Source organism: Vanacampus margaritifer, chromosome 15, assembly GCF_051991255.1.
Source record: "Vanacampus margaritifer isolate UIUO_Vmar chromosome 15, RoL_Vmar_1.0, whole genome shotgun sequence".
NCBI classification, from domain to species: Eukaryota; Metazoa; Chordata; class Actinopteri; order Syngnathiformes; family Syngnathidae; genus Vanacampus; species Vanacampus margaritifer.
In genome coordinates this window covers 10,901,364-10,928,753 of record NC_135446.1, presented here as the reverse complement: position 1 = coordinate 10,928,753, position 27,390 = coordinate 10,901,364, and the positions used below count along the sequence as shown (strand labels likewise).

General features: G+C 42.5%; 2 protein-coding genes across 4 annotated transcripts in view; one reads left to right on the top strand and one right to left on the bottom strand.

Moving 5' to 3' along the window:
• The first annotated feature begins 246 nt into the window (after positions 1-246).
• On the top strand, positions 247-3,134 carry LOC144034682 (E3 ubiquitin-protein ligase Hakai-like). Its single transcript, XM_077543622.1, has 6 exons — positions 247-357; positions 984-1,154; positions 1,226-1,329; positions 1,400-1,483; positions 1,570-1,643; positions 1,811-3,134. Exons 1-6 carry the CDS (start codon positions 345-347, stop codon positions 2,766-2,768), a joined length of 1,404 nt encoding a protein of 467 aa, XP_077399748.1. The 5' UTR covers positions 247-344; the 3' UTR covers positions 2,769-3,134.
• Positions 3,135-4,161: 1,027 nt separating this feature from the next.
• The window catches only part of sbf1 (SET binding factor 1), a 43,389-nt gene continuing 20,160 nt past the window's right edge, over positions 4,162-27,390 (bottom strand). For 2 of the 3 annotated variants that reach the window (XM_077543619.1, XM_077543621.1), the window contains 34 exons: positions 27,220-27,328; positions 26,699-26,812; positions 24,551-24,628; positions 24,145-24,258; positions 23,925-24,053; positions 23,260-23,358; positions 22,968-23,175; positions 22,290-22,402; positions 21,727-21,876; positions 21,512-21,580; positions 21,253-21,414; positions 20,063-20,328; positions 19,772-19,944; positions 19,625-19,698; positions 18,020-18,212; positions 17,747-17,874; positions 17,448-17,623; positions 16,618-16,754; positions 16,270-16,477; positions 16,001-16,197; positions 15,788-15,925; positions 15,618-15,713; positions 14,706-14,780; positions 14,079-14,251; positions 12,211-12,387; positions 11,301-11,402; positions 11,033-11,218; positions 10,800-10,926; positions 10,591-10,721; positions 8,762-9,109; positions 7,178-7,383; positions 6,862-6,949; positions 6,641-6,772; positions 4,162-6,065 (listed from right to left, as the gene is read on the bottom strand). In XM_077543619.1, the coding sequence (XP_077399745.1) occupies positions 5,967-6,065; positions 6,641-6,772; positions 6,862-6,949; positions 7,178-7,383; positions 8,762-9,109; positions 10,591-10,721; positions 10,800-10,926; positions 11,033-11,218; positions 11,301-11,402; positions 12,211-12,387; positions 14,079-14,251; positions 14,706-14,780; positions 15,618-15,713; positions 15,788-15,925; positions 16,001-16,197; positions 16,270-16,477; positions 16,618-16,754; positions 17,448-17,623; positions 17,747-17,874; positions 18,020-18,212; positions 19,625-19,698; positions 19,772-19,944; positions 20,063-20,328; positions 21,253-21,414; positions 21,512-21,580; positions 21,727-21,876; positions 22,290-22,402; positions 22,968-23,175; positions 23,260-23,358; positions 23,925-24,053; positions 24,145-24,258; positions 24,551-24,628; positions 26,699-26,812; positions 27,220-27,328 (4,975 nt within the window). In that variant the 3' untranslated portion in view covers positions 4,162-5,966. The remainder of the gene's footprint in view (positions 6,066-6,640; positions 6,773-6,861; positions 6,950-7,177; positions 7,384-8,761; positions 9,110-10,590; positions 10,722-10,799; positions 10,927-11,032; positions 11,219-11,300; positions 11,403-12,210; positions 12,388-14,078; positions 14,252-14,705; positions 14,781-15,617; positions 15,714-15,787; positions 15,926-16,000; positions 16,198-16,269; positions 16,478-16,617; positions 16,755-17,447; positions 17,624-17,746; positions 17,875-18,019; positions 18,213-19,624; positions 19,699-19,771; positions 19,945-20,062; positions 20,329-21,252; positions 21,415-21,511; positions 21,581-21,726; positions 21,877-22,289; positions 22,403-22,967; positions 23,176-23,259; positions 23,359-23,924; positions 24,054-24,144; positions 24,259-24,550; positions 24,629-26,698; positions 26,813-27,219; positions 27,329-27,390) is intronic. The other variant, XM_077543620.1, reaches the window with a different exon arrangement.

Genomic DNA, 27,390 nt, shown 5'->3' with positions numbered 1-27,390 from the left:
AGTGAACAAGAAATTAAGAAAACATGGCGGCCACTTAATGTTTTACATTTCCAATTTAGCAACTTAACTTTGGAACTATACTAAGTTTTTGGCATGTAAAATATGCTATGTAAAAAAAAATGGAGGATAGAAAGAGAGGGGGAGAAAATGTAATGTTTACACGAACGTACTGCATTTGCCCAACCAACTTGATTACTTGCGGATTCATTTACAAAGAATTATGGTTCTGTAAACGTAAAAACGTTCGGTAACGTTCGAGTCATGACTTCACTTTGCTTCTTTCTTTCCTTCCTTCCTCCCTCCCTCTTTAATCCCACAATGCACTTCGCCGCATCACTCGGATCATGGACCAAAGCGGTAAGTGTTATTTCTTCACTCCCCCTCGTCAGTAAGAGGCTATTCGTGAATTATTTTTCTGTTGTAAACAAATATATATATATATATAAATATATCGCCTCGGAGTGGCGCAACAATCAGACCAGAAGATGGTCAAAAGTGCCGAATCGCGTTGTTAGCTTTCACAAGCTAACGTTGCGTTTAGCATGGGCCATCTTAGCGTCAACTAGCCAGCGAGCCCTCCCGGTAGTCAGTAAAAGTTAACCCTCCCCCCCCAAAAAACCCCAATTTTGAAGCATTTAATACGGGCAATCACGGGGATTTAAATGAAGAATTCATCCATGTTCAAACTGTAGAGCTGCTAGTTGATTGTTTATGGCGGTGCGAAGCCTATCGGAATGCTAACAGAGTTGACAGCTAACAGGACACATTTGATATAATTGGGGTTGTATTTTTCAACATTTCCGATATTATTTTATCAGTTAAGGCTGACATTTCAATAATTGTCTTCATTAATGTCAGAAATTTAAAGAGGCCTCTCTTCTTCGCTCGCTTCTCCTCAAACCTTTCTGCTTACTATCTGCGGCTTGGATGCACGTACCTTGGGTCAAAAGTTTTCTCATTATGACTCCCCCGTTCCCCGGCAGACAATGACCTCCAAGGAAGCGATGGCTCGGGGAGCCTGGGCGGTCCGGATGTCCGCAGGCGCATCCCCATCAAGCTCATCTCCAAGCAACCGCTGAGGACCAAACCGCCGCCCCGCGCCCAAAGGCCCGGCAGCAGGCCACCACTGAAAAGTGACACCGTGGAAAAAGACGGTAGGTGCTCTTTCGACCACCACAAGCACCTCACTTTTGTTTGCTGAATTATTTTTGTTTGTGCGTCACAGATAACTTTGGCTTCAAGCAAGAGAAGTTTGACTGTGGCGGTAAAGCGGGAGATGTGTTTGCTGGCCAGAGGAGATACCCACAGCCGCTGTTTTGGGACTATAAGGTATATTACAATTTAAAGTGCATAGTTTTGTGAGTGAATATACTCACATCTCTTGTTCCCATGGCAACAGTTGAATCTAATTGGTGAAAGGGATGAAGTCCCAATTCACTTCTGTGACAAATGTGGACTTCCTATCCAGCTGTACGGACGGATGGTACGTAACTAACATTTTGAGTCTTTTTCCTGAACAAAAAATCTAATGAATGAGTTGTAAACTTTGGCCTTTATCACTCTTGCCAGATTCCCTGCAAACACGTCTTCTGCTATGAATGTGCTTTGCTGCATGAGAAAAAAGGAGAGAAGCTGTGCCCTGGGTGAGATGTCATTGAGTCGTGATGATTTTTTTTTTTTTGCATGTATAATTGAAATTGATAACAGTTCCTAGGTGTCACAATTTTAAATATAACTACTGTTGTACACGTTTCAATGGGTGTATGCATGGCATTTGCTAAAAGTGACTTTTTGACTGTTTTATGTTCAGACTGACCATGTACAGCTGCACAGACCCGGTGCAGCGCATCGAGCAGTGCCAGCGCGGCTCGCTGTACATGTGCAGCGTGGTGTCGGGCTGCAAGCGCACCTACCTTTCTCAGCGGGACCTCCAGGCCCACGTCAACCACCGCCACTTAAGGTTGACCAAATCGTCGTCGAGCCGCCAGGAGCCCGTGCACCTGCCTCCGGCGTCAGACGTCCCCGAACGCTTCCGCGTGCCCCCGCCCCACATGACCAAGAACCACGTGCACCAGGCCAACCTGCACCCGCACGGCGGCCACGACCCGTACGGGCAGCCGCCGCCCCCCGGACCTCACGACGGACCCCCTGAGACGTACCGCATCGCCACGGTGACCACGCGCAAACACAGCAACCTCATCACTGTGCCCATCCAGGATGACTCGTCGTCGGGCCCGGGCCAGCCGCCACATCACCGCCCCGGGGACTATCCCGGCCAGCCAGCCGTGGTGTCGCACGCCCATCACATGATGGCACCGCCGCAGCAGCACTTTGGGCCGCCGCCACCGCCTCCACCCATCAGCCACCCCATGCAGCACCCTCCCCAGGGCTCCGCTGCGCCCCACATGGTGTACAACCAGGCCCCGCCGCCCCCCATGTCCACGGCCCCGCCCCCAATCACCCCGCCACCAGGGCACATCCTGGGCCAAATGCCGCCCTACATGAACCACCCGCCCCCGGGACCTCCACCCCAACACAGCGGACCCCCAGTAAACGCGCCCCCTCCTCATCATTACAACCCTAATTCCATGCAGCAGTTCCCCGAAGACCAGGGCACCCTCAGCCCGCCGTTCAACCAACCGGGAGGTCTCAGTCCCGGAATGTGGCCCGCTCCTAGGGGGCCCCCTCCTCCGCGGATGCAGGGACCCCCACCTGGTCCCGGGCCCCACCATCCGGACCAGGGCCGCTATCGACCTTATTATCAGTAAACTGCTATTTCAATGACTGGGCTGTAGGCTTGGGAAATTTCCAGGGGAATTTAATTTTGGAAATATTTCAAATTGGAGACTTTCCATGGGAATGAAGCTTTTTTTCATAAGCAGACATTCACACAGAATAGATTAGCTCTCCTGGCAAAAGCAAAACAAAAAAAGTCATTATGCTCGCTATTTGTAACCAGCCTTCTGTTTCTGATCGATTGCCATAATTCCCATGGAAATATTCCAATTTGAAAAATGTTGGGAATTTTGCAACCCTACTGGTCTGTACCACTTGTATGAAAACAAATGTGATGGTAAACCTCAGGGTTGTGGGGTGGAATTAGGTATTTTGATAAAACTGCCACTTGAGGTGCACATTTTTAGTAACTCGTCTTTCCACCGAGCAGACAATAGACTTGGGCAGAGCACCCCCTCCACCTTTTTTTTTCATTTAAAAAAAAAAGTGCTTTTAAAGTAATTTTTCTGTATGTTGTATGTCTGCTGACCGTTGGTACTTTATCAATATCGTTAACATTCAAATTTCACCTGATGTTTGAAAAATCAATTGTCAATTCTCGAGATGTGTTTAGTCCTGTTGGGTTCGTGTGCCAAGGTTGATGGGAAAGTGACTTTGCTTATGTTTTGGCAGTTTTTGCTTTTAACTGAATGTCACAAATAAAATGTGATCAGCACTAGAAAAGAAAAAAAAGTGAGTCGTTATTCAAGGGTGTTTACAAGGAATGGGTGGAATTAATCCTTTAGAAGTCCGTCTGTAGTCTTAAAATTAAAGTAACAACCTAGTTTCAAAACAATAGTGGAAAAAATGACTACAGTTATGACTGCATTGCTAGTTTTGGTTTCAACAATTTTGGCTCCTCTTTTTAAACTTTAATCTTCCAGATTTTACTATAGGAAGTTCCTGTAAATGATTAATACTTAAACGCACTTCAAATTGTAGTTTCTACACCATAAAGTACTACAGGTTTTTAGCAAAACATTAATTGTAACAGTGAAATTATTTTATTATTTAGAACTGCAATTAATTCTTGCCCCCTCTCAAAAGGTTTGTAATTGCCCATATAAGCCACAAGTTAGGGGCAAAGAAAAAGTGTCTCAGTGAAGCTCCTCAACTTAATTGAACCTAATTCCCCAGCACAAAGATGGTGCAAACCGCACTTTGGTCTTATTGAAGCTCCGCAACACAATTCAACACAGGATGGTACAACTTGCCTTAACGAAGCCCCTCAACTCCAACACAGTTCCTTAACAGCCAAGATAACATCCAATTACAACTTTAGACTCAAGCTAAGTGTGAGTGCCTCTCAAGATTAAATGATATAATCACAAGGTAGCACATTTTCTGAAATAGGCAGATAGTTAAATAATAAAGGCCTCCTAGGGCTTCACGTGTCAGACATTTATTTCATCTGCATTCTAGCAAGTCTGATCCAATCAGCCATTAAAAAAAAGTAGCCCACAGGCTTTCACAACACACATTTCCACTCTTGCATGAATGGTGGGAACTGAATAAGGACAACTGTGTTTAAAAAAAAAAAAAAAAGGGGAGGGGGGCTTACTTGCACAGTACAAAAAAAGCATTAGTCACATTAATACAGAAATAAACCAATGGCACATTGAATTCCTAGCATTTAAAAGTGGTGCTTGAGGAACTTTCGTAAAGGGGGAAGTTAAATAAATTACTACTATAAACGTTACATACAAATCTGTAGTAGTATATACAAATAGGAGTTAAAACGCCCCCCCAAAAAAGAAAAATCTACAATTCTGAATATGAAAAAAAAAAGTCATGTTCAACAGCAGTATATTTTACATAGTGGGGATCTTAACAAGTGTGTGTGTGCAAAGGAAGAACACGGGTGAACAAGTGATGCATTTGAAGGATCAAGGGCCACGTGACGAACATTTATGAGACTTCAATGCATCCTTATAAGTGGAACCGTAGTCTTCTTAACTGTTCTGAGTAATAGTTATATCAATTCATTAACTTATTACTCAACATCTGATAGGATATCCAGCCAAATGTGTTCATTTTTTATTAGGGATGGACGATAACTACCGGCCAATTTGACGTCAAACGGATAAAGCAGATAAAGAAATCTGCCGATAATTATCGGAATTTATCAACCACTTTGACGTCACACAGATAAACCAGACAATAAAAAAATCCGCCAATAATAATAGACATACCACGTTGCTCTATCTCTAGTGGTTGTCGCTCAAGTTGTGCCCTACTTTGCCTATTTTAGTGTCACATATTTGTGACATCATAATGCGCGCAACCTTGTGTTGACAGGAGATGAATCATGGCGACATGGCAGTTGCCAACGTGGGCTTTCTTTACTGTGTCTCCCTAAAATGTTACCCTTGCAGTTTTTTGTTGCATTTTTAAAACATGATTGCTTTGTTTTGGCAAACTCAAAATGAGTTAGCGGTTGTCACCTTGACAAGCAGCAAATACACACAGGGGAAGAAAAAAGGGGGCAGGGCTCATGGGGAAGAGGCAGGAGCCCTGACCGCAAATAATTATCGGCTGACTTATCGGTTATCGACATTGGCAATTTCTAAATTATTGGTTTATCGGTATCGGTTGAAAATAGCATTATCGTGCATCCCTATTTTTTATGCTTGTGTTGCCTTCAGGGTGTCATTTTTCATGGGAACTCTGGAGTTTCAGTCACAAATATGACATGAAGAAGCAACCTCCATATCACATTTTTTTTTTCTTCCTTCGATGCCCCTTAAACGTTTGTTTATAGTGGTTAGTGTAAAGGGAAGGGAGCTTTTGTCCACTTTGTAAACACTCGCAGAGGTGATCCTGATGGGCTTTCACAGTATATCTTTCTTGAGATTGTGGTGGCACAAAAAAATAACAAAAAAAAATAACAACAACAAAAAAACATGAAACTAAAAATCCTTCATGAACCGTCACTGGTGGTCCCAAAATGGGATCCGGCAGCTCCTCCGTCATTCCTCCCCCTGAGTTTTCAAAATAAAATCGTGAAGAAGGGGAGGGGGCATAATGTTAGTAAGAAGGAGATTCAGGAAGAATTCTTCATGCCGGACGCAAGATGAGGAATGGTTCCGTGTGGTCGGACCGCCGCCGTCACTCCCCCCCTGCCCCGTTTTCGTCTTTTTCTACCAAAAACACTGAAATATTGCAGTTCAAGAGTCCGGGCCGCCTCCCGTCTAGGCGTCCGACAGGCAGCTCTGAACACTGTCCATCCACAGCTGAGCATTGAGACTGTCCTGGGCGCAGAAGTTGTACACTCGTTTGGTGGTCTTGAGCTGGAGGTGCACAAAGGTCAGGATTAGAACATTCCGTAAATTCCTTATAGCGTGCGTTTGGCCAATCATTCCAAATGACAAAAAATAAAAGACTGGTTGCTTACTGGTTTTACTGGTGAAAATCTGTAACAATATTCACAGAGGCATATATTCTTTGTCCTCTGTGAAAAAGTATTACTGCAGCTTACCATCTTTGTGTAGAGTATGTAAAGTATATATAATAGCAGCCCCTGGTGGCCAAAGTGCGCACGCCAGAAGATGCAGCATAATGTATTAATGAACTTTTAGATTGTTTACATTATATTACACAGAACAGTAGTGACATTTTGTTGTTGTTGTTTTAAAGGGAGCCTGAATGGATTGATGCAGAGCCGGTGATGGAGAGTTTGGCCAACTCAGCAGGGTAACAACATGGCGGCCATATGTCATGTGACCAGCAGTTGACCAATAACAGCGCTACACTGTATTGTCATTTACTTCCAAATTTTGGAAGAACAATGATTTGCTTTTTTCAATTAAAAATCCCAAACTCAAAAAATGGGAACACACTTAACACATTTTTTCGAGGGACTCACATCAAAGAAGGCTTTCTCCTCAATGTTTTTGGGCGCTCCTATGGTGGGCGTCCCCAGAAGGACCGACTCCACGTCGGCCAGCTCGATGACGCCCTTGCACTCTTTGTCCTGCCGGCTCTCGTAATATCGCAGCTGTGTTACACGAAGAAGAAGAAGAAAAAAAAAAGAACATTACCACAAAATGTCTGCCTCCACCGTCGAACTCTTTGTTCCAGTCCTACCTGATGCTTTGTCTTGTCCAACACAAACCACCGTGGTTTCCACGGTTTCAGAAGAGCACCTTTCTTGAATAAAATGCCTTCGAAACTTCTAAAGCGACACGGAAACAAAGCAATGTGAAGCAACAGCACAATTTCAATGCTCATTGAAACATGAACTCGTGTGTGTCTTAATTATTGACAATCTATTTAATTGCTATTACTGCATGCTTTTATAAAGTAGACTGTAGACAGGGGCGCACATAAGCGGTACGCCGGTGTGCATGAACACTGCAAATTGAATACAAGTCTGTCACCACGCTTTAGCAAACACACGTACCTGTTCTCGCTCTCGGTACTCTGGAACTGGCTGTAGAGTGTGCTGGTGCTCGGGCGGCCCGCCACCGGGGTGGAGGTGGCGCTGGCCTCGCAGTCCAGGGCCAAGTTGATGGAGGAGCCAACGCTGCTCTCCTGCAAGTAGACGCCCTGGGAACGCCGCTGGTGGCTCAGGTTGGAGGACATGAGCAGCGAGCTGGAGAATGACGGCTGCGAGGGGAGCAGGAAAAGACGTTTTGTGATGGTGAGTGACAATAATAAAAAAATAATAAAAAAATAAAATAAAATAATAATAATAAAAAATCTTTACTACAATCTTTATTATGTAGAATGTCATGGAAATTTGGGTATTTAATTGCTCCCAAAAACGTGTCCCAAAGATGTATTTATACGTTTTTTATGCTATAGCATACAAAAGGCTTTGATGCAGCCTCTTAACTGCAATGAATGGTTGAAGAAATGGTAGTTATTACAAAAACGGCCAGCAGGTGGCAGCAGAGCAAAAGAGATCAACCAGGGCCATGTTGAAAAAAAGCTAATTTACCCACAGTTCTAAATAGATTTGTAAATAATGAGCTATATTCTAATGCTAATTGCTGCAAAACGGAAACTGGTAGATTTGTGAATAATGATGAGCTATATTCTAATGCTAATTGCTGCAAAATGAAAACTGATAGAAATATACTTTTTTTCCTGATGAAAGAAGAGAACAATATTCTGTGGGCCTTGCAAAATCAGTAAAAATCCAGTCAAACAGCCGGGAGTGAAGGAGGTTGCTTCAGTGAAAATAGCTGGGAGTGAAAAAAAAATCTGATTTGGAAAAAGACTCAACATACTTAAAATAATTCAAAAATACGTAGAATTCATTTATTTGTATTAAATTAGTAAATATTTTTAGTAGAAACATCTCTTCATTTTGAATTTTGAGGAATTTGTTTGATTTAGCAAAGCAAAATTATGTAGGTGAGCTTAGCATAATTCCTTGCAGCAGTATTCAAAAGTCTTAAATAAAATGAAATTGTTAATGTAGTTTTAATAAATCAGCAAAATTTTCTAAAAATGTTACTTTGTCATTATCGGGTACTACCCCATAATAGGAAAATAAATGAATCTAATCTATTTTGGAATATGGCTGTAACAGAAACATTTGCAAAAAATAAATAAAAATGTTTTAATACTGCAAGGCATTATGCTACCGTTCAAAGTGAATTTAATTATTAATATATTTTTTATAAATTAGCAAAAGTTTCAACAACAAAAAACTGCCTTCTCATTGTGGTAAAGTCATATCATGTGTGGAATGATGCAAGGTATTTTACAGCATTTCAATATTTAATAAGCAAAATTTTCTAAAAACTTTTCTTTACTTTGTCATTATGGGGTTACGGGTGTAGAATTTTGAGGAAAATAAACTCATTAAATTAAATTTAGCTCAAGGCTGTAAAAAGAAGATATGGGCGAAAAGTGAAATTTTATTAATATTTAAAATATGTTCCAACATCGACTATTTCTAAATAAATTGGCTATTAAAACAACTGTATTCACAATCTGAAATGTAATCAAATTTGAATCCCAATAATGGTCTCACCTTGCTCTCCAGTTTGGTCTCGTTCCTCTGTGCGGCCTTGATCTTATCCCACGTGTCCTTCCACTTCTCCGACGCCTGGCCGAGCTCGCCCTCCAGCGCCTGCAGGTCCTGCAGCAGCTTGGTGATGGCGTCGGGCAACGTCTTGCTCAAGCTGTCATAGCACGGCCACACGGCGCACCGCCGCGACTTGGGCGCGCCGCTGTCAGGCTTGTCGGGCGCCTCCTCCGACACCGCCCGCTCCTGGCGGCCCCGCAGCTCCCAGTCGTACGATGGCCCCTCTGAGAGGGTCTCCTCCGTGTAGTAGTCCCACACTTTCAGGTTGGAGATGAAGGTATAAGGCCGGAGCACCTGTGTATACCATGTGGAAGCATCAGTTTTATTGGAATAAAATAGAATAGAATATATCTTTATTGCCATTGTATTGTACAGTACAGAACAATGCATCCATCCAGAAGAGCTTTAGCAAAAAGAAATTATAATCACAATTAGATAATTATTTTTTTTTTAATTCAAAATAAATTTTCCCAAATGACTTAACTAATTGATGAGATAATAGGTAGAACTAGAAAAATTCCCGCGGAAATTTTGAATGGGACTGCTGACTCTTGTAAATGAGCTGAACAGTTTAAAATTTAAACGACTGGAATCACTCAAGAAATGTGGAGGTTAACCATAATCAACATCAACTAAAAGTATTTCACTGTCCCTGAAAATGTATTTAAAAAAATGTAAATGAGCTGAACAGTTTAAAATTCAAACGACAAAAATCGGTCAAGAAATGTGGAAGTTAACCATAATCAACAGAAACTAAAAATATCTCACTGTCGCTTTAAGAACGCACACCCATTTTTGACTTGGAGCCATCACGCGCCCCACATTCCATTGAGATTGTATGAGAGACGCACACCTCAAAGAAGAGCCTCTCACGACTTAACGGTTCAAGATACAGATTCAAGAAATGGCTCGTTAGAACGGGAAGGGTTTGGGGAACACGAGCATGTTCTCATTTTTTTAATCGGATGAAAAATGACCAAATGAGAGCAGGTTGAAAACTTATGATTTATCAGAAATGAAGAGAGAAAGGCGCCTGAATTTAACATGGAAGAGATAGGCGAGTTCGTCCGACTTGTCCTCGCTTAAAGTGAAAATAAAGGTACTAAATGACACCTTAGCCAAATTAAAGTTAGTTTGTCTGAAAGAAGACACTCGTGACTACAAAATGTGAGAATTTGATGTCTAGTGAGCAAAGATTGTGGCCATGGTGACGACTTGAAGTGAAACTTTTGCAAATAGAAGTAGACTTTTCTTTTTTCCCGCCACTCTAAAGTTAATTGGTCAACAGAGTGCGGTAGAAGCCTAATTCACTCACTGTCTTTGAACCCGCACAGGGGGGAGATCTTTCATTCCTTAAAAAAGATTTCGACACTGAGCTAAAGATGGGAAAAATTCCTACAAAATGAGCTAAAATTCGTATCGGTCGGATAACGTATGCGTGCGCAGCGTGTCTTGAAAAAAGGTGCTTGATCTGTAATTTGTTCCCCCTTTCTCCATTAATTTCCTATGGGAGTTTTTTGGGAATTGCGTCGCCATGGTAACTCCGAATTCCTAGAAAAGTAATGCCGCACCGAGTCAGATCGAGCCGCATCGTTTGATAACTCATTTGTCCCGGTGCGATCTACGGTACGGGCCGCATTTTTGCGGAAAAATCTCGGGATTTTCTAGGGTGGAGAGTAATATGTGCTGCTTTCAGCAGTCCCATAATAATCCATTCAAAAAAATATTCCACAGCATATAGCTATATATGTATAAAGTTAGAAAAGTGTGCTAACCTCATCATCCTCCGGCGCGAACATGTAGTTGAAGAAGATCGGGGTCTTCTTGTTGAGCCGGTCGATGTAGTCCCACACGGTCTTGCACACCTGAGGACTTTTCCTCTCACCTTTTTCTTCATAGAGGACGCCTGCAAACGACGTCAAACTTAAGTCAAAAGAAAAAGCAGTCAACGTAGATGAGATATTGCCATGACTGAAGATGGTACCAAGTTCAATGCGCTCGTAGTCCGAGTCAAGCAGAAAGGTGCGGAAGCGGTTGGACACGTAATGATAGGCCAAAAACTTCAGGTAGTACTGGCTGAACTCAAATTCCATGGGGAACTGCAGGTGGATCTGAGACATCAAACAACAAATTTAAGCGGGGCACAACAGCCATACTGATAATCGTCTCGAGCTCACCCGTGACCCTAATGAGGAACTGGGTGGCTGACATACGCACTTGATGCACACAGTCGAGGAACTGCAAGAAGACAGGGGTGAACCCGCTGCTCTGGCTGCCTAGCGTCTGAGCGCCGCGGTGGCTGAACCTGTGGCCGAAGGACAGCCACTCTTTCTCCACTAGCAGCCGAAAGCCATCGAACGTGCGGTAGTAAGGGTCGGACAGCAACTGCACCAAAGACACCACCTGAAGACGCAACGCGACGTTTATGTGTGAGCTTGTGAAGGACGTGATGTTTTTTGTTTTTTTTATCCCCAAATCTCCAAACCTGGGTGGTGACGTCCCAGCCGTCTTCCAGGCTGACCATGACGGATGATCCCGTGTCCAGGAGCTCCACCACCAGGACAGAAACCTGCAGCACCCTGTGCAGCTACACACAAACACACATGCTATTTCTCAAAGCTTTGGATTTGTAGCAACAAACAAATTAGCAGAATGCTCTAAACAGTAGGGGTGGGAATCTTTGACTGTCTTACGACTCGATTGGATTCAGATTTTTTGTGTCTGCGATTCAATTTTCAATTCAGAATGATTTTTGATTAAAAAATATGTGATTGACAATGATTTCTGCTTCAATTTATAGATGTGGAAAGAATCGTCATGTTCTACTCTAGTCTGACTCGCTAATGCTAATTAGCGCTCTACTCTTCCTACGCTCTGTAAACTTTTATCAGCATAACTTGATCGTGACTTTTTCCTTCTACTCTCTAATGTGGCTACAATTTAACAGGGTTATCAGAATGTGTGGAACTACACTGCCCCTATGTGGTCAAATCGCGTACAACATGAACAGCGCTCCCAAAAAAGGCACAAACAAACAAGGGAAAGACAGTATAAAATAATTTAAATAAAATCGATTTAAAATTGATTCTGAATCGTACTAAATAAGAATCCCAATTCTTATGAAAATTGATTTTTTTTGGGTACACCCCGACTAATCAGTGCAACCTTCAAAGTTAAAAACAATTCGTTCTGTGACACACAATTCCATTTTCCCTATTAGAATGGATATAAATTAAATTCATTTTTGTCTGGGCTCAAACTGTCCCCACCAAAAAGCATTATTAACTCTACATTGTGAACATTCTCACAAGTGTAAAAAACAAACAAACAAACCATACTGAAAAATTTGATCAAAATCAAGAAAAAGATGTAGATTTATCCAGGCAATCACTAACCAGTGCCATCCATTCGGAGTCTTCGAGCAAGCGCAGGAAGTTTGTGCTGGTGTCCAACGAGACGGAACTGGGCACGCAGGCCTTCATCAGCTTCTTGAAGCTGTTCTTCACCTGCCGCACGTCGCATACCTCGATGGGCACCACCTCCCACTGCTGGAAGGAGTCCTGCTTCCCGCCCTGACATACATAACAAATCATGGTCCCAATGAAACACGACGGTTGCTTCTGAAGGGAAGTACAGTGAGAATGTGCAGATTTCTTTTGTGAACGTAGCCTCTTTTATTCATTGATAAACTCACCTCATATTCGCTGTTTTTGTGTTCAGGCCAAAGCTATGGCAAAAATATGGCAATAAAAATATTGTTCTTGTGGCAGCTTGATGCCAAGGAACTAAATTTAAATAAAGGGAGGACCTTCATTCAGTGAGTCCATAGCATCAACTAAGAGTAATTAAGTCCTTTTCCACCATCCTGAATTCTATAGACAATTACAAACCTTTTTGGTCATTACCAGCACTTATGGACTTTTGCGCAATCAATATCAACAGTAATATCAACTAAATTGATACTTACTTGAATTAATTTGTACCACATGAGAGTGACATGTTTCACCATATATTGCCATTTACTTAATAAAAATAAATGTAAAATGTAACACATTAATGAGTGAAAGTAGTATGTTATTATTTTAGTAAATTAAAATTGACCGTCCCAATAAAAGAGCCAGAGACATTATTTTGTTTTTGAATTTTTTGCCCATTAATTCCCCCCGCCCCTTTTACTTAATTAAAAAATACACAACTTAAATTAAAAATGAAAATGAGTTTATCTTGGGCAGAGGGGTCTATTTACTCAACAGCATTTGTACGAAATGTGCTAAAAATCTTTATTATTATTCCCCCCACCCCAAAAAAAATAATTAACTAATTTGCTCCCCAAAAAGTATAAATACGTTATATTTTACATGTTTTAAGTGACGTATTCATATGTTTTTTTTAATGCTAGAGCATACGGAAGGCTTCGATGCAGCCTCTCAACTGCAAAGAAAGGTTGAAGAAATGGTAGTTATTACACCCAACGGCCAGCAGGTGGCAGCAGAGCAAAAGAGATCAACCAGGGGCCATGTTGAAAAACCCCTCAATTACTCAGAAAACGTAAACAGATAGAAAGATACTTTTTCTTTTCTCATGAAAGAAGAGACTCTAATCTTTCTTTTGATAGGTTCCATGTTTTTATAGCAATAGAACACAATATTCTGTGGGCCTTTACCATTTCTGTAAATTATTGTCTTCTTTTTTTTGGTCTTCTGAATGTTTGTTGTTTTTTTCTGTTTTTTGTGTGTGTTGTGACGGAATTATATTTGTTTTGTTTCCATAGACCTTGGTTTAGCTTGTTTGTCAGATTTTTATATATTTTTTGGTTTGGTTCCTCTGGGTTTGTTGGTTATGTTTGTGACGTTTGTTTTTTTGTGTTGTGATGAATTGTACGGTATTTCTCTTGGCTCAGTCTTTGGTAAAGATTGTTGGTCAGATTCTTTGTCTTTGTGTGGGTTTTTAATGAAAAAAGAGAGAAAATGTGTTTAAATAAAAACAATTTCAATAAAATATACATATATTCTGTGGGCCTTGCAAAATCAGTCAAAATCCAGTAAAACAGCCAGGAGTGAAAGGGATTGCTTCTGTGAAAATGGCTGGGAGTGAATGAGTCAAGATAAACATTTAATATGGACTCCATATATGCATGCTGTCATCTTGTCAAAGCAACTCTTAATTGAGGTACGGCATCTATTTTTATTTTATTTTTAATAGGAAATATAGTATCTACAAATCGACTTTTTTTTTGTCTGTAACCGTAACCACCACTAGTCACCTTGAGCTGGGCTTTGTCCCCAATGATGTAGAGGTAGGCCCTGTGTTGGCGCAGGAACAACACCTCGGTTGGCCCGCCATTGGGCTGCGGCGACTCTTTCCCAGCGAGACGTGTCCCCACGTCTGGGTTGTAGGCGCTGAGACGCCCGCTGCCTCGGATGCTCCCCCATTTCCCTGCCACACACACACACACAAACGACGATCATAACACGAAAACGGAATGTTTCATGTAATCGGCTACCCTTTAATTTCAGTCAGGCACGCAATTTGACACCCATTACCCTAATAGCCATGCTGCTAAACAAGACGGAAGTGAACGAGCGAGAACTACCTGAAATCAGTTTGCTACATATAGTTCGATGCAACTCTTGCCATTGGACAAACAAAAGAATCAAAAGTGAAACGGCAACGAGAACGCCGGAGTGTCGAGCTGCAGTGGCAGCATGCGCGTGCACACACACACACACACACACAGCAGCAGAACTCAGATTAACACAAACAGCAACAAAGAGACCATTAGTTCAGAGATACAAAACACTACCAGGGATGACGCCAGACACACGGGCGATTCTGTTCAAGAGATTTGATTAGTTGGAGTGGAGGGAGGAGTGGGCGTGGCCTACTATACCTCTGGTAGAGTTCCTGGCCTTGCCAGACACTTTGGGCTGAGAGAGGGAGATGACTTTGGCCCTTTGACCAAGAGCTGAGGTCAAACAACAGGCAAAAAAAAAAAGACAGTTGAGCCTCCTTGTGATGCAGTCTCTGGCCAGATACACACCGCAGGTCCAAGCTCTTGATTCCGACTTAGCGCTTGTACAGTGAAATGCAAGTGACCTGACTTCACTTCATAGTAAGCAGCAGTTTGGCAGATAATGAAAAATTTCTTCAATGGTGTTAGAGCCCTTTGAGCAGCAAGTATTTGAACACAAACGGTAAAAAAACAAAACACACAGACTATCACAATACTCACAGGTATATATTCTTTATCCTCTGCAAAAAAAGACTACTATAATTCCAGTTTACTGCATCACTAACTCATTAAATTGTGATGCAGAAAATGTTTCATTATTTACATTCTATTTAATGATGTTACGACTGTTTTTTATAAAGAGTGCTATGTTTTTATTATTAAAAAGATGTACAAACATTTTTGTAGATGTTTTCTGGGGGCACTGGAATGGATAATTTGTGTTTACATTAATTCAACAGGGGGATGATTTGAGATGGGAGCGGTCATGGAACAAATTAAACTTGAAAGTCAAGGCACCGCTGTATGTACGATACTGTATGTGCATTTGCACTGCACTCACTTTTAGCACATATATGCATATCAGATTTTCAACCAACTCCACATTTTTTTTCCTGCTACCCATTTGTGTCAATCAAGAGCAAAAGGGGGAAAAATGGAATTGTGTCCCTTGAGCCACGCAGGGTACATTCAAGCCACAGTTACATAATGACACACATCATTTGAAAGTGGATTTCAAGTTACACTTCACAGCGGCCGTAAGCTTGCAGCGCGCGCACACACATGCCTCACCTCCTCTGCTGAACGTTCCGGGCACGTCCTCCTTGGCACCCATCACTTGCTTCATCAGTGCACCGATCTTTGGCTGCCGCAGTTTATCCGATGAATCTGTGGATAGAAGCCACGGTCAGCTCTATGAGCGCGTATACGAGTCATCGAGGCTAAGAGTGAGTCGCGCCCACCTGAAGCGCTCATGTGGGTGGAGGTGAAGCCGCTGAGCGTGTTCCTGCCACTGCTCTCGCTGTACGAGGGCATGGAGCTGATAATGGCTTGCAGGTATTTCTCTTGCTCCAGACTGGTGGAGTCCGCCTGGGAGGGCACTGCACACAAAAACGTACAGTGAATAAAGCAATTTGCTACGCAACATCTTTTGGAGTCACCATGTTTTCAATTACCTGAAGTTGGGGCATTGGTAGATTTAAAAAAACCCACCACCCCTTTTGCGTGGAGGCCCGCCGATCGCAGGAGGACAGCCTTGGTACGGGAATTCCGCCAGCAAACCACAGGGAAGCGGCTCTGCCGGTAGCAGCGGGAAATTCTCTGGATGGTGGGATCCGGGATGCTCTGCGGGACGATGAGCAAGCCGGGATAGCTACGACGCAAGCACACATTGGCTCAAACACTTCCTTGTTCACGCCAAACGTCTGTGCGTTGATTTCCGTACCTTTTGCACACAGCGTACATGCGGTTTACGGTGGAAATTCGGAAGGGCTCATTCTTGGAGCGGGTCAAGCTGCTACTTAGCGTGCCCAGGCCCATGCGCTGGTAATCGCGGCAGCATGCTCGCTCGACCACGTTGCTCATGGTCTGTCTGTCTGAAGAGCGGATGGTGGAGGACAGTGTAAGGGAGCTCTGCTCCACCTCCTCTGACACTGTGGACACATGAACATGAAACATTGATTTTACCCTAACAAATACAGGAAATGAAGTGGAAACTTTCAATGGGAATTAACAAGGATTTAAAAATATGAATTATTAATGAGGATTGAAGTGAGTTTTGCTATCGACATACCTGAAATTTCATCCTCATCCAGCTCTGACTGGAAACTGGTCCTGTTTTCCCAAGTAGGCGGAGAGTATTTCTTCTTCGTTACATACTGACGGTTGATGGTCCGCTTGGCGCTCTTCACCAGGTTTTTGGAAAGTGTCCTGAGACAAGCAAAAACGTCTTCAAATCATGAGAGTATCGCAATTTCGATTTTGATCATTGTACACAGTCTTCTAGTTCTTTAGATTAGATATGCATATCTGGCCCCACCCTGGCACCATCATTTTACTACTCTTAATTAACCAGCTACCAAAACACTTCTATTTTTAGTATTTGAATGCCCGAAGCCAGCTGGGATAGGCTCCAGCAGTCCCGCGACCGTTGTGAGGAATAAGCGAAAATGGATGTTTGGATAGATATTTATATGTTGATGTCAAGCGGAACCCTCGTACCTCCAAAATCATCACTTTTCAGGAGACCCCAAACACGGCATGGTTGTTCAACCACTAAATTTGCATCATCAAAGACAGCCATCCATTTCAAACACTTTAGATTGGTCAAAAATAAATAACTCACACATGTGGCCTGAATGATAGTATAGATATTTACAATATATTTCACACTGAAAGTGGGACAGACTAAAAAAGCACAATGTGGCTCTGGTTAAGTAAATATTAAAAAAGTATGTAAATAACTACACGCCTGATTAGCAATATGAGATTAGGATATGAGCAGCTCAACAGTCAGTCAGTTCCTTCCTTCTTATTTGCAGAAATGCTGCTCCTTGAGTGAAAACACCGATGAAACGGATGTGTGTGGTCCTTGTGCAAAGAAGTTTAAACAGAAGTACATACTTGAGTGACTGGTTCTTGTCCTTGGTTTTGTGCTCTACCACCAGCTTGCCGCTCTGACCGACGGTGAATGCGAACGTTCCCTGCACGTGCTGGGGGTAGCGTAGCTTGTGCATGTGCTTCCTGAAAACCTCCGCCAGGTCAGCTGCCACCTCCTCGTCGAAAACGATCTTCATTAGCTGCAAATGGACAAAAAGTGGACCAAAGTGTTGCAGTAAAGAGACAAGCACTAACCTAATAATACTTCTGGGCTCTGAAGGAAATAATCCACCAGCACAGAACTGTTGATGGTTCAAAAGTACCTGGAAGGTGCAGGACCGTAGCTGTAGCCCCTCCTGAACAAATTGCTCCATGGGTAAAGTGACAGAGATTCTCTTCTCCTTGGTCAAAGACGCGATGGGGAAAGAACGAGTCACCACCTGCTCGCCCACTGTAGTAGGGAAGCAGCAAAGAAACATTTAAATACTGCTTATTTTCCACACACACACGTACTAGTATGTTTCCGGTCAATTGTGACCAACACGACAAACATGAGTCAAATTTGCACATTGCACATGTACTGTATAGTCCCTTACCCAGCGGGTCAGTGGGAGTGCCCTTGAAAATGAGCCGGTAGGTAGTGAGGAAGATAGCTCCCTCCGCGGGGAGCAAGGGCGGGCCTCCCATCATCCCCGTGGCCTCCTCGCGCCCGTCCGGGATGAGGTAAACACGCATGCCATCCATCACCAGCTCCTCGCCTGCCAAAAGGGTCGGCCTCAACAGCTTGGGCTGCGTGGAGAGAGCAGAGAGGGAGAGAGAGAGGGGGGGGTTAATGACGCTGAAGCAGAAAGAACACAAATAAGGCCATGGGGGCTGTAAGTGGAGAAACGGACGAGAGAACCATGCATTTGACCACTCCTGGCATTATCTGTCTTTGGTTGTCAATTCTTACCATCAAACCAGAAGGTGCCACACACAACCCAAATAAATATGAATTGCAGCTCATAGAAATGACTGATAAGCCTGTGTGTGTAATATTCCAGTTTGTGTTTTAAGGCTTGTCTTACAAATGGATTAAATAAATGAACCAAACGAAATGTCCGTCCAGTTGGTCCAAAATTCTACTGCTCGCCTCCTGACTGGTGCTCGTAGGAGAGAGAGCACATCATTCCAATTCTGGCCTCCCTTCACATTTTAAAGTTCATCTTAAGATGCTTTTATTTGCTCCACCTTACATCTCTGAGCTCCTCCACCCCTATGCACGGGCCCGGTGCATCATGTCAGCGGACCAGACACTAGTGGAAGTACCGAGGATTAAGCGGCGGCTCACAGTGGCTCAAGACTTTCTCTTGCCAGTCCCTCTCTTTGGAATGACCTCCTGCTAAAAGTTAGGCAAGATTGGTGGGGCTACAGCGATGAATGGCTGAATCCAAAGCTCAGCGGCTACATGCAACATACACCCGAACGAGCACGCAAGACATCATTACGGCAGACTGATTGACGGGATCGAGAACCAATCGTTAAGTCGATCCACCCGGAAGACGCAGCGACAAAAGATCCTTGAATACACCTTTAAATCACCAATCCTCAACTCAATGTGAATGCAGGCATTCAAGTATGTTGCACTAAACTTGTTTCAGAACCCCCACACTCATTACATCCTCATGCTTTACAAACATGCATGTGAGTATGGCTGGCTTCAGACTATATGAGCCGGAAATAACAATATTAACCTGATAAGATTGGAATGTCTTATATTTTGTTCAGTTTGTTCGTTATCTTGGAAGAATACTCTCGTTAACATTTTGACTGTTATTGCTGATAAATAATTTGGCTTACATTTGGCTTAGCTTAGTCCATGATACAATTTCTAAAGCCTGAACTGTTTTGTTTTTGTTTAGTTTTTACATGAATTTGGCCTACACGGAGCTCAGCCCCCATCCCTCTCCATCACACCAACTGACGACACCCTTCGAAATGAAGGCACGCACATTAGCTCAAGACACGAAAAACGGCACACCAGGGAGAGCAATCATCACCCATCATGCTTTGCTCAGTTGTCCTTGTGAGTCACAGACATACCTGGTGTGACACCGTGGTTCTGAGCGGTACGGATTGGTGGAGAGGGAAGTAGGCGGGGCTGGCCGGGCTCGCTCTGCATGGCCTTTCTCCAGTGGGGCGTAAAAATAGGAATTGGTTACCTTTTGGATCGGCGGCAGTCGTTTACTCTCGCGATGGACTGCATCTAACGTCTCGATGTGCATCTGAACGATATCTGCGGTCAAACAACATAAGCATAAGCATGGAAAATGACTCGTTTTCACACAATTCAATGTGGAAAATGATACCTGGTATCATGGCGTGGAGAGCCTTCAGGTGCTCGTTGGTCACGCCGCTCTCATTGCACACTTTGTCCACGAAGCGGTTGATGAAACGCACCACTGAGTTGGCCACGTCGGAGCTCTCAGCATCCTCAAAGCCGCTCTCTGTGTCGTAGCTCTCGGCCATGCTCCCTGCAATACTACGAGATAAAAAAACAAAAAAAAGAGGTCTTGAATCGCAATGATCTGAAATCTATTTGACAAGTACAGAGACTTCATTTTTGAATACTGTAAATGATTTTTGGTGGTTGTTCTTACCTGTTGGTGACGTAGCTGTTGCTGACGCTCTCCACGTCCCCGAGACCCGAGCTCCTGAGCAAGCGGTTCTTGCTGGTGTCCAGTGGCAGCAGCAGGTAGCTCATCCTGTTGGCGTAGTGGATGGCCTGGCTGAACACAGTGCTTTCCTCCTTCTGCACGCGCTCCGTCTGCATTTCCTTGCCTAGCATCGGCCACAGTCGGCTCTGCTCAGACGCCAGCTCCAGGGCACTGATTTCCCGCCCGCCGCCTGATCCCTCCTGTTGCTCCTGAGGATAAATTACATTCCGTTTGTTAAAGATTGGTGATGATGAGTGACTTCCTAATACAGACGCTCCCCTACTTACGAACATTCGAGTTACGAACAACGGTACATACGAACATTTCTGCGCGTACAGTATGTCGAAAAATGTTCGGAAAGAGATGCTATAAGTTAGATTTTGTATTGCGCGTAGTGCTTCTTTCCGCCGCTAATACCGATGCTTGGCGCTGTGAGAGCTCATCGGAGGCTCAGCAACGTGTCGAGGAGGAGGAAGAAACACCGGTCCCCATGAAGGAGGAAATAACTTTTGAAGCCGATTCCAGCGACGACGAAGAATCTCTCATGATATAAAATCCTCCTCTTCCTCCTCCTCCATCATCTCCTTAAGCATCGAGTACATCTTCCAAAAGTAAGTTAAACTTCATTTTATTTATCTTATTACGTACATGTACATACTGTGTGTGTCTCTCGCTCTCTCTCTCTAACATACGTAGTACAGTACAGTACTGTACGTATTCTCTCCATTTTATTAAAAGTTTTTTTCAGTACAAACCAATGCAGGTTACTTGTACAAGCCTTAAACATACTTATATAAACCTTCAATATACTTATATAGGCTTTAAACATAAATTATAATACAAAATATAGCACTGAAGCAACTTACGAACAAATTCACCTTACGAACGATCGTCCGGAACGTAACTCGTTCGTAAGGTGGGGAGCGTCTGTAATTATAGGCCTCACCGGTTTAGGTGAACGGTATGGAATTTTTTAATAGGTTTTAGGTGAACTAATGAATACACACACACATACAAAAAAAAAAACAAAGAGCAATGATGGTGACATGTCAAATCGGTAAAATTACCGAATGAACAATACTGAGCTCTCCAGAAAAAAAAATAATAAATAAAAAATAAATTATAGTCCTCACCGTGTGGTTCGGATGCTCTCCATCCTCCGTCTCAAGGTAAAGTGCCTTAATGTGGTTCTGGACGTCGCTGTAGAACATGGCCTCCCAGAACTGCATGTTGGTCCACACGGTGTGCTCCTGTACGCAGCTGTATGCAAACTGAGTGATGCCTGACCCTAATTTCTGTCAGTCCAACAAAGACACAAGAGTGACAATCCACGTGAGACATGGTGTGAGGCTTTGTTCCGTTCATAATAATAATGTGGACCGATTAACTTACCCTGCAAAAGGCTGTGACCAATGGGAGAAGGGCTGCAGCAATACCATGTTCATCCATATGCGAGCAGTCCTAAAAAGGAAGAAAATATGATGCTTGTAAAATGCATAATGAAGAATACTGCATATCATAATACCACAGAGAGTGGCTGGGTGCATTAAAAAAACCCAAGGTAAAGAAACCACAAATATAACTGCGGAGCATAAGTGGTTATAGACCTGTAAGGTGCAGTTCATCATTCGGACGACGTAGTCAAACTGCTGGTCATCCAGCACTGCCCGGTTCTGTAAGACGTGCTGATTGAGCTCCTGGGTCAAACACACCCGAGCGGCCCTACCCTTCAAAGCCCGAAGTACAGCTGGCATCAACTGCAAAAAGAAGGCACAAGGACATTTTACTTTCCACAGCACAGTACTGGCTTTACTTGACTTGAACTTTTCTATATCAAAATAGCACATGGCACACTACAAAAACCATTCAACATTCAACGTAACTTACAATAACAGTAAATATTTGTCTGCAAAACATTTCCAGGCCAAAAACATAAGCACAGGACCGTGCAGTGGCAAAGTGCACAACACCAAACTAATCAAATGACAGACATTTAATGAGCAACCACATGGAACAGCAGCACAACTGAAATAGATCCAGTACTGTATCAATAATGTTGTGAATCGTAAAAGTACAGAACGCAAACCAGTAACTTTTGTCCAACTTAAATGCTTTGTGTCAGAATTTCCATAACTGAAAAAGTGCACTTTTTCCAATGAGTCATTCGTACCTTCTTGGCCTCGAGCATTTTGTTCTCGAAGATGTATGTGATGCAATTCCGGACAACCTCCAGCCGACGTGCGCTGTTGGCCATCACGTTGCTGTTCCGGTCCACCATGTCTCCTGTGGAAGCGGGGCACGTGTGAGGCTCATTTATCACCGTGGCACTTCAAAATAGAGCCCATTAAACACACGCTGAGCGAGGGGGAGAAGTTGGAGACAGGAAGTGCTGATGATTAACTTACGCCTCTAAAAACTTTAAAGCAGGAGCTGGGAAGCCTTTTTCCTATTAGGGGACATTTAAGTCCTCTAAGGGCCATAAAATGGAAAAATATGATGCAATCTACAAAGAAATGTTTATTTGTGGTTATCCGTATTCATGCCATGCTGGTTTCTCCAACCCCTGCTTTCTCGGATCATATTACAATCTGGATAAAGGAGTTCTCCACAATATCCATCTGAGACTGCTTCAACGTGATCTGCTCGGCAAAGTTTGGACATTTAGGAATAAATTTTGAGTTAATTGGGCAGTGCGGCAACTTGTGCATGCCTTTTTATCGGATAAATATGCACAAAACGCCTCTCGCTGTTCTTCTTTCAAAAAAGAAACTGTCGGAAATCTGCGAGAACAGAATTAATTGTTTGTTTCTCTTGGTTAACATCACTAGAGGTTTTTAACCTAGCTCACCCAACGGTGGTCCAGATGGCACCATGCTCTTGACCTCCACCTTGACCACTGGTGGTGCCGTCTTGAGCCTGGCAGTGGCGTGGTCGATGAAGAGTTGTACCGTGACCTCATCCAGTCCAGGGAAGGGAGTCTGACCCTGAGTGGCTTTCTGGCCGTTTTCTGACGGTCGTTGGACTTTATGCATGGTCACTGCCGGGTAGGGGTTTTCCTGGAGAGAGGAACGGACTCAAGAGTGGTTACACACAAATATATATTTAAAAAAAAAGAACAAGCATTTCATCTCGAGACATACATTTTTAAATAGCTGCTCGGCCAACTCCTTGATGTGGTTCATGACTTTGTGCGGCGAGAACTCCTCTTGCCGTATCCTCTCCACCTCATTCGCTACCAGCTATGGGAACAACAGAGAATTGAGAAATGCTCTCTCCATGTTAAAAAAAACTGCACATAAAAATATATATATTATACATAAATACTGAATTCATATCCAATATTGCACTTTAGCATTTTTTAAGCAAGATGGTGAATGGTAAATGTGACCCAGGATTTTGGATTGTGCAAGCAGCACAATGAGCTAGTGGTTAGCATTTCTGCCTCAGGGCCAAACATTCCGTTTTCAAATCTGTCATATTTGCATGGTCTCCCCATGCTTACATGGGTTTTTTTTTCCTCATTAATCCGGTTTCGTCCCACATTCCATGCAGATTAGGTCATTAAAGATCCAAAAATCTCCATTGGTGTGAATGTGCCTAAGAAGTGTACCCCTCTCAAAGTCAGCTCGGACCTTGGAGCTTTGACTTCTATAAAAGTAGTTTGCAGCTTAATGACAATGGTAAAATGTGCTTCCAAGGATAAGCGAACCCCTCTAGTCTGTCAGGGATGGCGAAGAATTCAACAACTTGGGATGACAATCAACATGGTTTAGTGAAGTAAATTCAGTTTGATTTCTAAACTCACATCATCAAACAAATCTGTTGCTCTGTAGGGAGGCCCCCTCTCCGACACGAACCCTGCAAACGCCATGCCGTCCAACACCTTCATGAGGAAGTCATCCTCCGTCAGTGCTCTTTGGCCGAGGAAAGCCGCCTGGGGAAAAAAATAAAAAATAAAAATTCTCACTGTAAAGTCCAATTTGTGTGATGATGCCAGGATTTGGGAGGTGGGGCCTGTGTCATACCTTATGGAAGCGGATAACTGGTTCGGGGTGAATGCGGATGATATGTAAACACCAGCGATAACCCTGGAAAAGCTGAGCAAACAGCCACAGGAAGATCGCCCGGATCTCCTTATCCTAAGGCACACATCACAGACCATCTTAAGTCCAAACATGCACATACCAGAATCAAGGCCACAGTAGTTACATACAGTATAATCGATATTCATAGCTGTGGTCCATCAATTTCTGTCAAAAAGATGTAATGATCCCTTTTTAATTATAATTAAAAGACCAGCTAGTGTAATTCCTTCTACGATCGGCTCCTCTCTTAAAAGTTCTACCGTTACTTATGCAATATATCATTGTGCTCATAGTCAGTTTAACTACATATTCTGGGGTATTTCATACATGGTTGGCAGATTTTTACCTGGATCTTGGGTGCCGAAGGTTGCGAGGACTGAGGTGGGAAGGCATGATCAGCAATTTCCAGCTCAGGATCCAAAACCTGCAAACAAGAAAGAAATCAACCAAAAGATTGAGGTCTCATTTCAATCCATATTACCAATTGAGAAACATGGGTGAATTTAGAGATCTTTACTGCTAGATGTATTTCTTGTTGTTTTGTTATATATTTTTTTACACATAGATAGATTATGTATTTCTGACACGAGCATCAAATATTTACCCTGCCGCCTAACACATTTGTTGGAATAACAAAGCAATTTAATATGTAATTTACACATTTGATGTGAAATGGAACGGGGGTTAAAAAATAAAACATACATGCGAAAATGCCAATCTCTTTTGTTTATCAGTACTATTTGGAAGAGGGTTTCAATAATCCCTCTTAAAAGAAAACATATTAATATTATCAACATATAGATCTGAAGTCACAAATATTTTAGACTATGTTCACGCAACAATGGTGCCAGGAGATCCAGGCCGTGATGGGCCCATCTCCCTTCCTGGATGCAGGTAAGCCCAGCTTTAGGGTTGCCTACCAACAATCTATAGCATCATGGCTCCTGCATGCATCCCGCTCACCAGATTCTATCTTTTCCATGAAAACTTTATGGACACGTTAATAAATTAAAGCTGCCTATCAGAGACATGATCATCACTTATCCCGTTTCGTAATTATGTTTTTGTGTTGGGCATGTAAGGCCTCTTACATTAGCATTTACTTATATTGTGTTGATTTGTAAAAGAAAAAATAATTAGATAGGTTGGATTGAAGGGCGATATGATCCTGCACTTCACTGTATTAACAAAACTGCTGTTCTTTTAGTTAAAAAAAATAAAATGTCTGCCAAACAAACGCTATGTATGAATTCTTGGGTGGTTCTTGGAACACAGAATATACACATTCCAACAGGTCAAATAGATTACTGATGAATTTAAAAAGTAATACACAGAGGAATTTGTCTGAAATCAAAAGCATTTCAAATTCAGGGACAGCAATACATGTGAAAGGGTAGCAAATGCAATCAAGTTTATTTACATCACCAAGGTGCCATTTTATTAATAAAGTCCATCCAGTTTGTCACATGACTACACTCGCAATTCATTATAAAAGTGAAATACTGGGTTGGGATTCATACTTGTTTAATTACAGATGACTTAACTTTGTCCAGAAATATATGTTGCCACTTGTAATGTTTTCTTGCAATAATATTTCCCAGATCAAAGTTTAAATGTAACAATGTATTTTTTAGAACGTGGTTTGTGAAAGTGTGTGACTTGATTGTTACACAAAGTTTTTATTCATAGAGAGAAATGGTGTATTGCATAAATCCATTTGGGAATTCCTATAATTTGAGTAAAATGTGAGGCAAAAAACAAAACACATCCACTTGTGGCAAGTTCTCAAAGGATTGCCATTTCACCATGAATTAGTGACTTTTCATATTGCCTAATGATATGTAATGACAAGGTGGAGATGAGATGAGGCTATTTGTGGTAGAAGGCCTTTTTTTTGGGGGGGGGGGGGGTATTTTGGACCGTAAAATGATCAGCACAGCAAAACATAGTGACCACCCTTATTTGCTTAAGAAAGGAAAGCCTTATAAATTGGTTAAAAATACTTTGCAAAATTGTAAATTTGTAAAATGTCTCCCCATGAATCACAATTGTGTAAAAATAAATAAAAAATAAAAATAAAATAAAAAAAATTGTTAGAATACCAATTACATAACACACCGCTTCCAATCATGTCTGCAGCGGCAAAGGGATGAAAATGTTCAAATATGCCTCATGCCTCTCCATAAAATAAAACAAATATTGACACAGCAGCTCATCTATTACAAGTTTTACTTTATTTAGTTATTTCTTGAGGCCATTTCTTTTCTGTGTGTCTCGTACAAAGAGGCGCCGCCAACTTTCGACACAAAGGCGTCAGATAGATGTGAGCGGGCGGCTTTGTCATTGTCTCTCTTAAAATATCATTACTGAAAACACACTTTGAGGGCAGGGTATCGCAGTACTTTTCTCGTTCCGGCAATACCGTGCAGCCGTATATTAATCAGGCTGGTCATTTAAAAGTCGGTCTTTCCTGATGTTACATGTGTTCCCTTACCATGGAGAGTGCAGTCTGAGTCTGCTGGAGGAGTGGTTCTGGCAGCAGGGAGATGTGAACACACTCCGGGATGGTGACGGTGCCACCGTCCAGGTCAGCGATGATGACATCCAACTACAACACCCCAAAAATCTTTTCAGTTTCAAATCAAATCCAGATTTAATGTCAGTGTTTTTCCGCCCATTGTTTATTGTTTTACATTGTTTTTTAATAATTTGGTCTTTCGGCTGAAACACAAGTTCTCTATAAAAAAATAAAATGAATTACTTGATTCATTTTTTGCAGAAGATAATCCACATTATGTATTTTATCTTCATGGGTGCCAATAATGGTGAGCAGGACTGTAAATAAGTAGGTGTTTTAGGTAGGTATGACTTAGTGCTTTTGTGTAGGTCATTTGTGCTGTGAATGCACTGTAGGTATAGCCGGTAGGCATGTTGGTAGCTAACTAAGGAGACTACTAGTAAACAGATGACTTATGCAATATTGTTTAGGATGCTGTTACAGTGATGAGAACCCACCAGTTCTTGTGTCTCAGAGCGGAAAAACGAGTTGACACCGATTATGAAAGGAGTGGGAGTGCTCAAGACCTCCAGGAGTTTACCAGGCAGGATGGGGACATATGTGAAGCTGCGGAGACACAAATATTGCACATTGTTAGAATACAATACACTTAATGAGGGACGGGGATG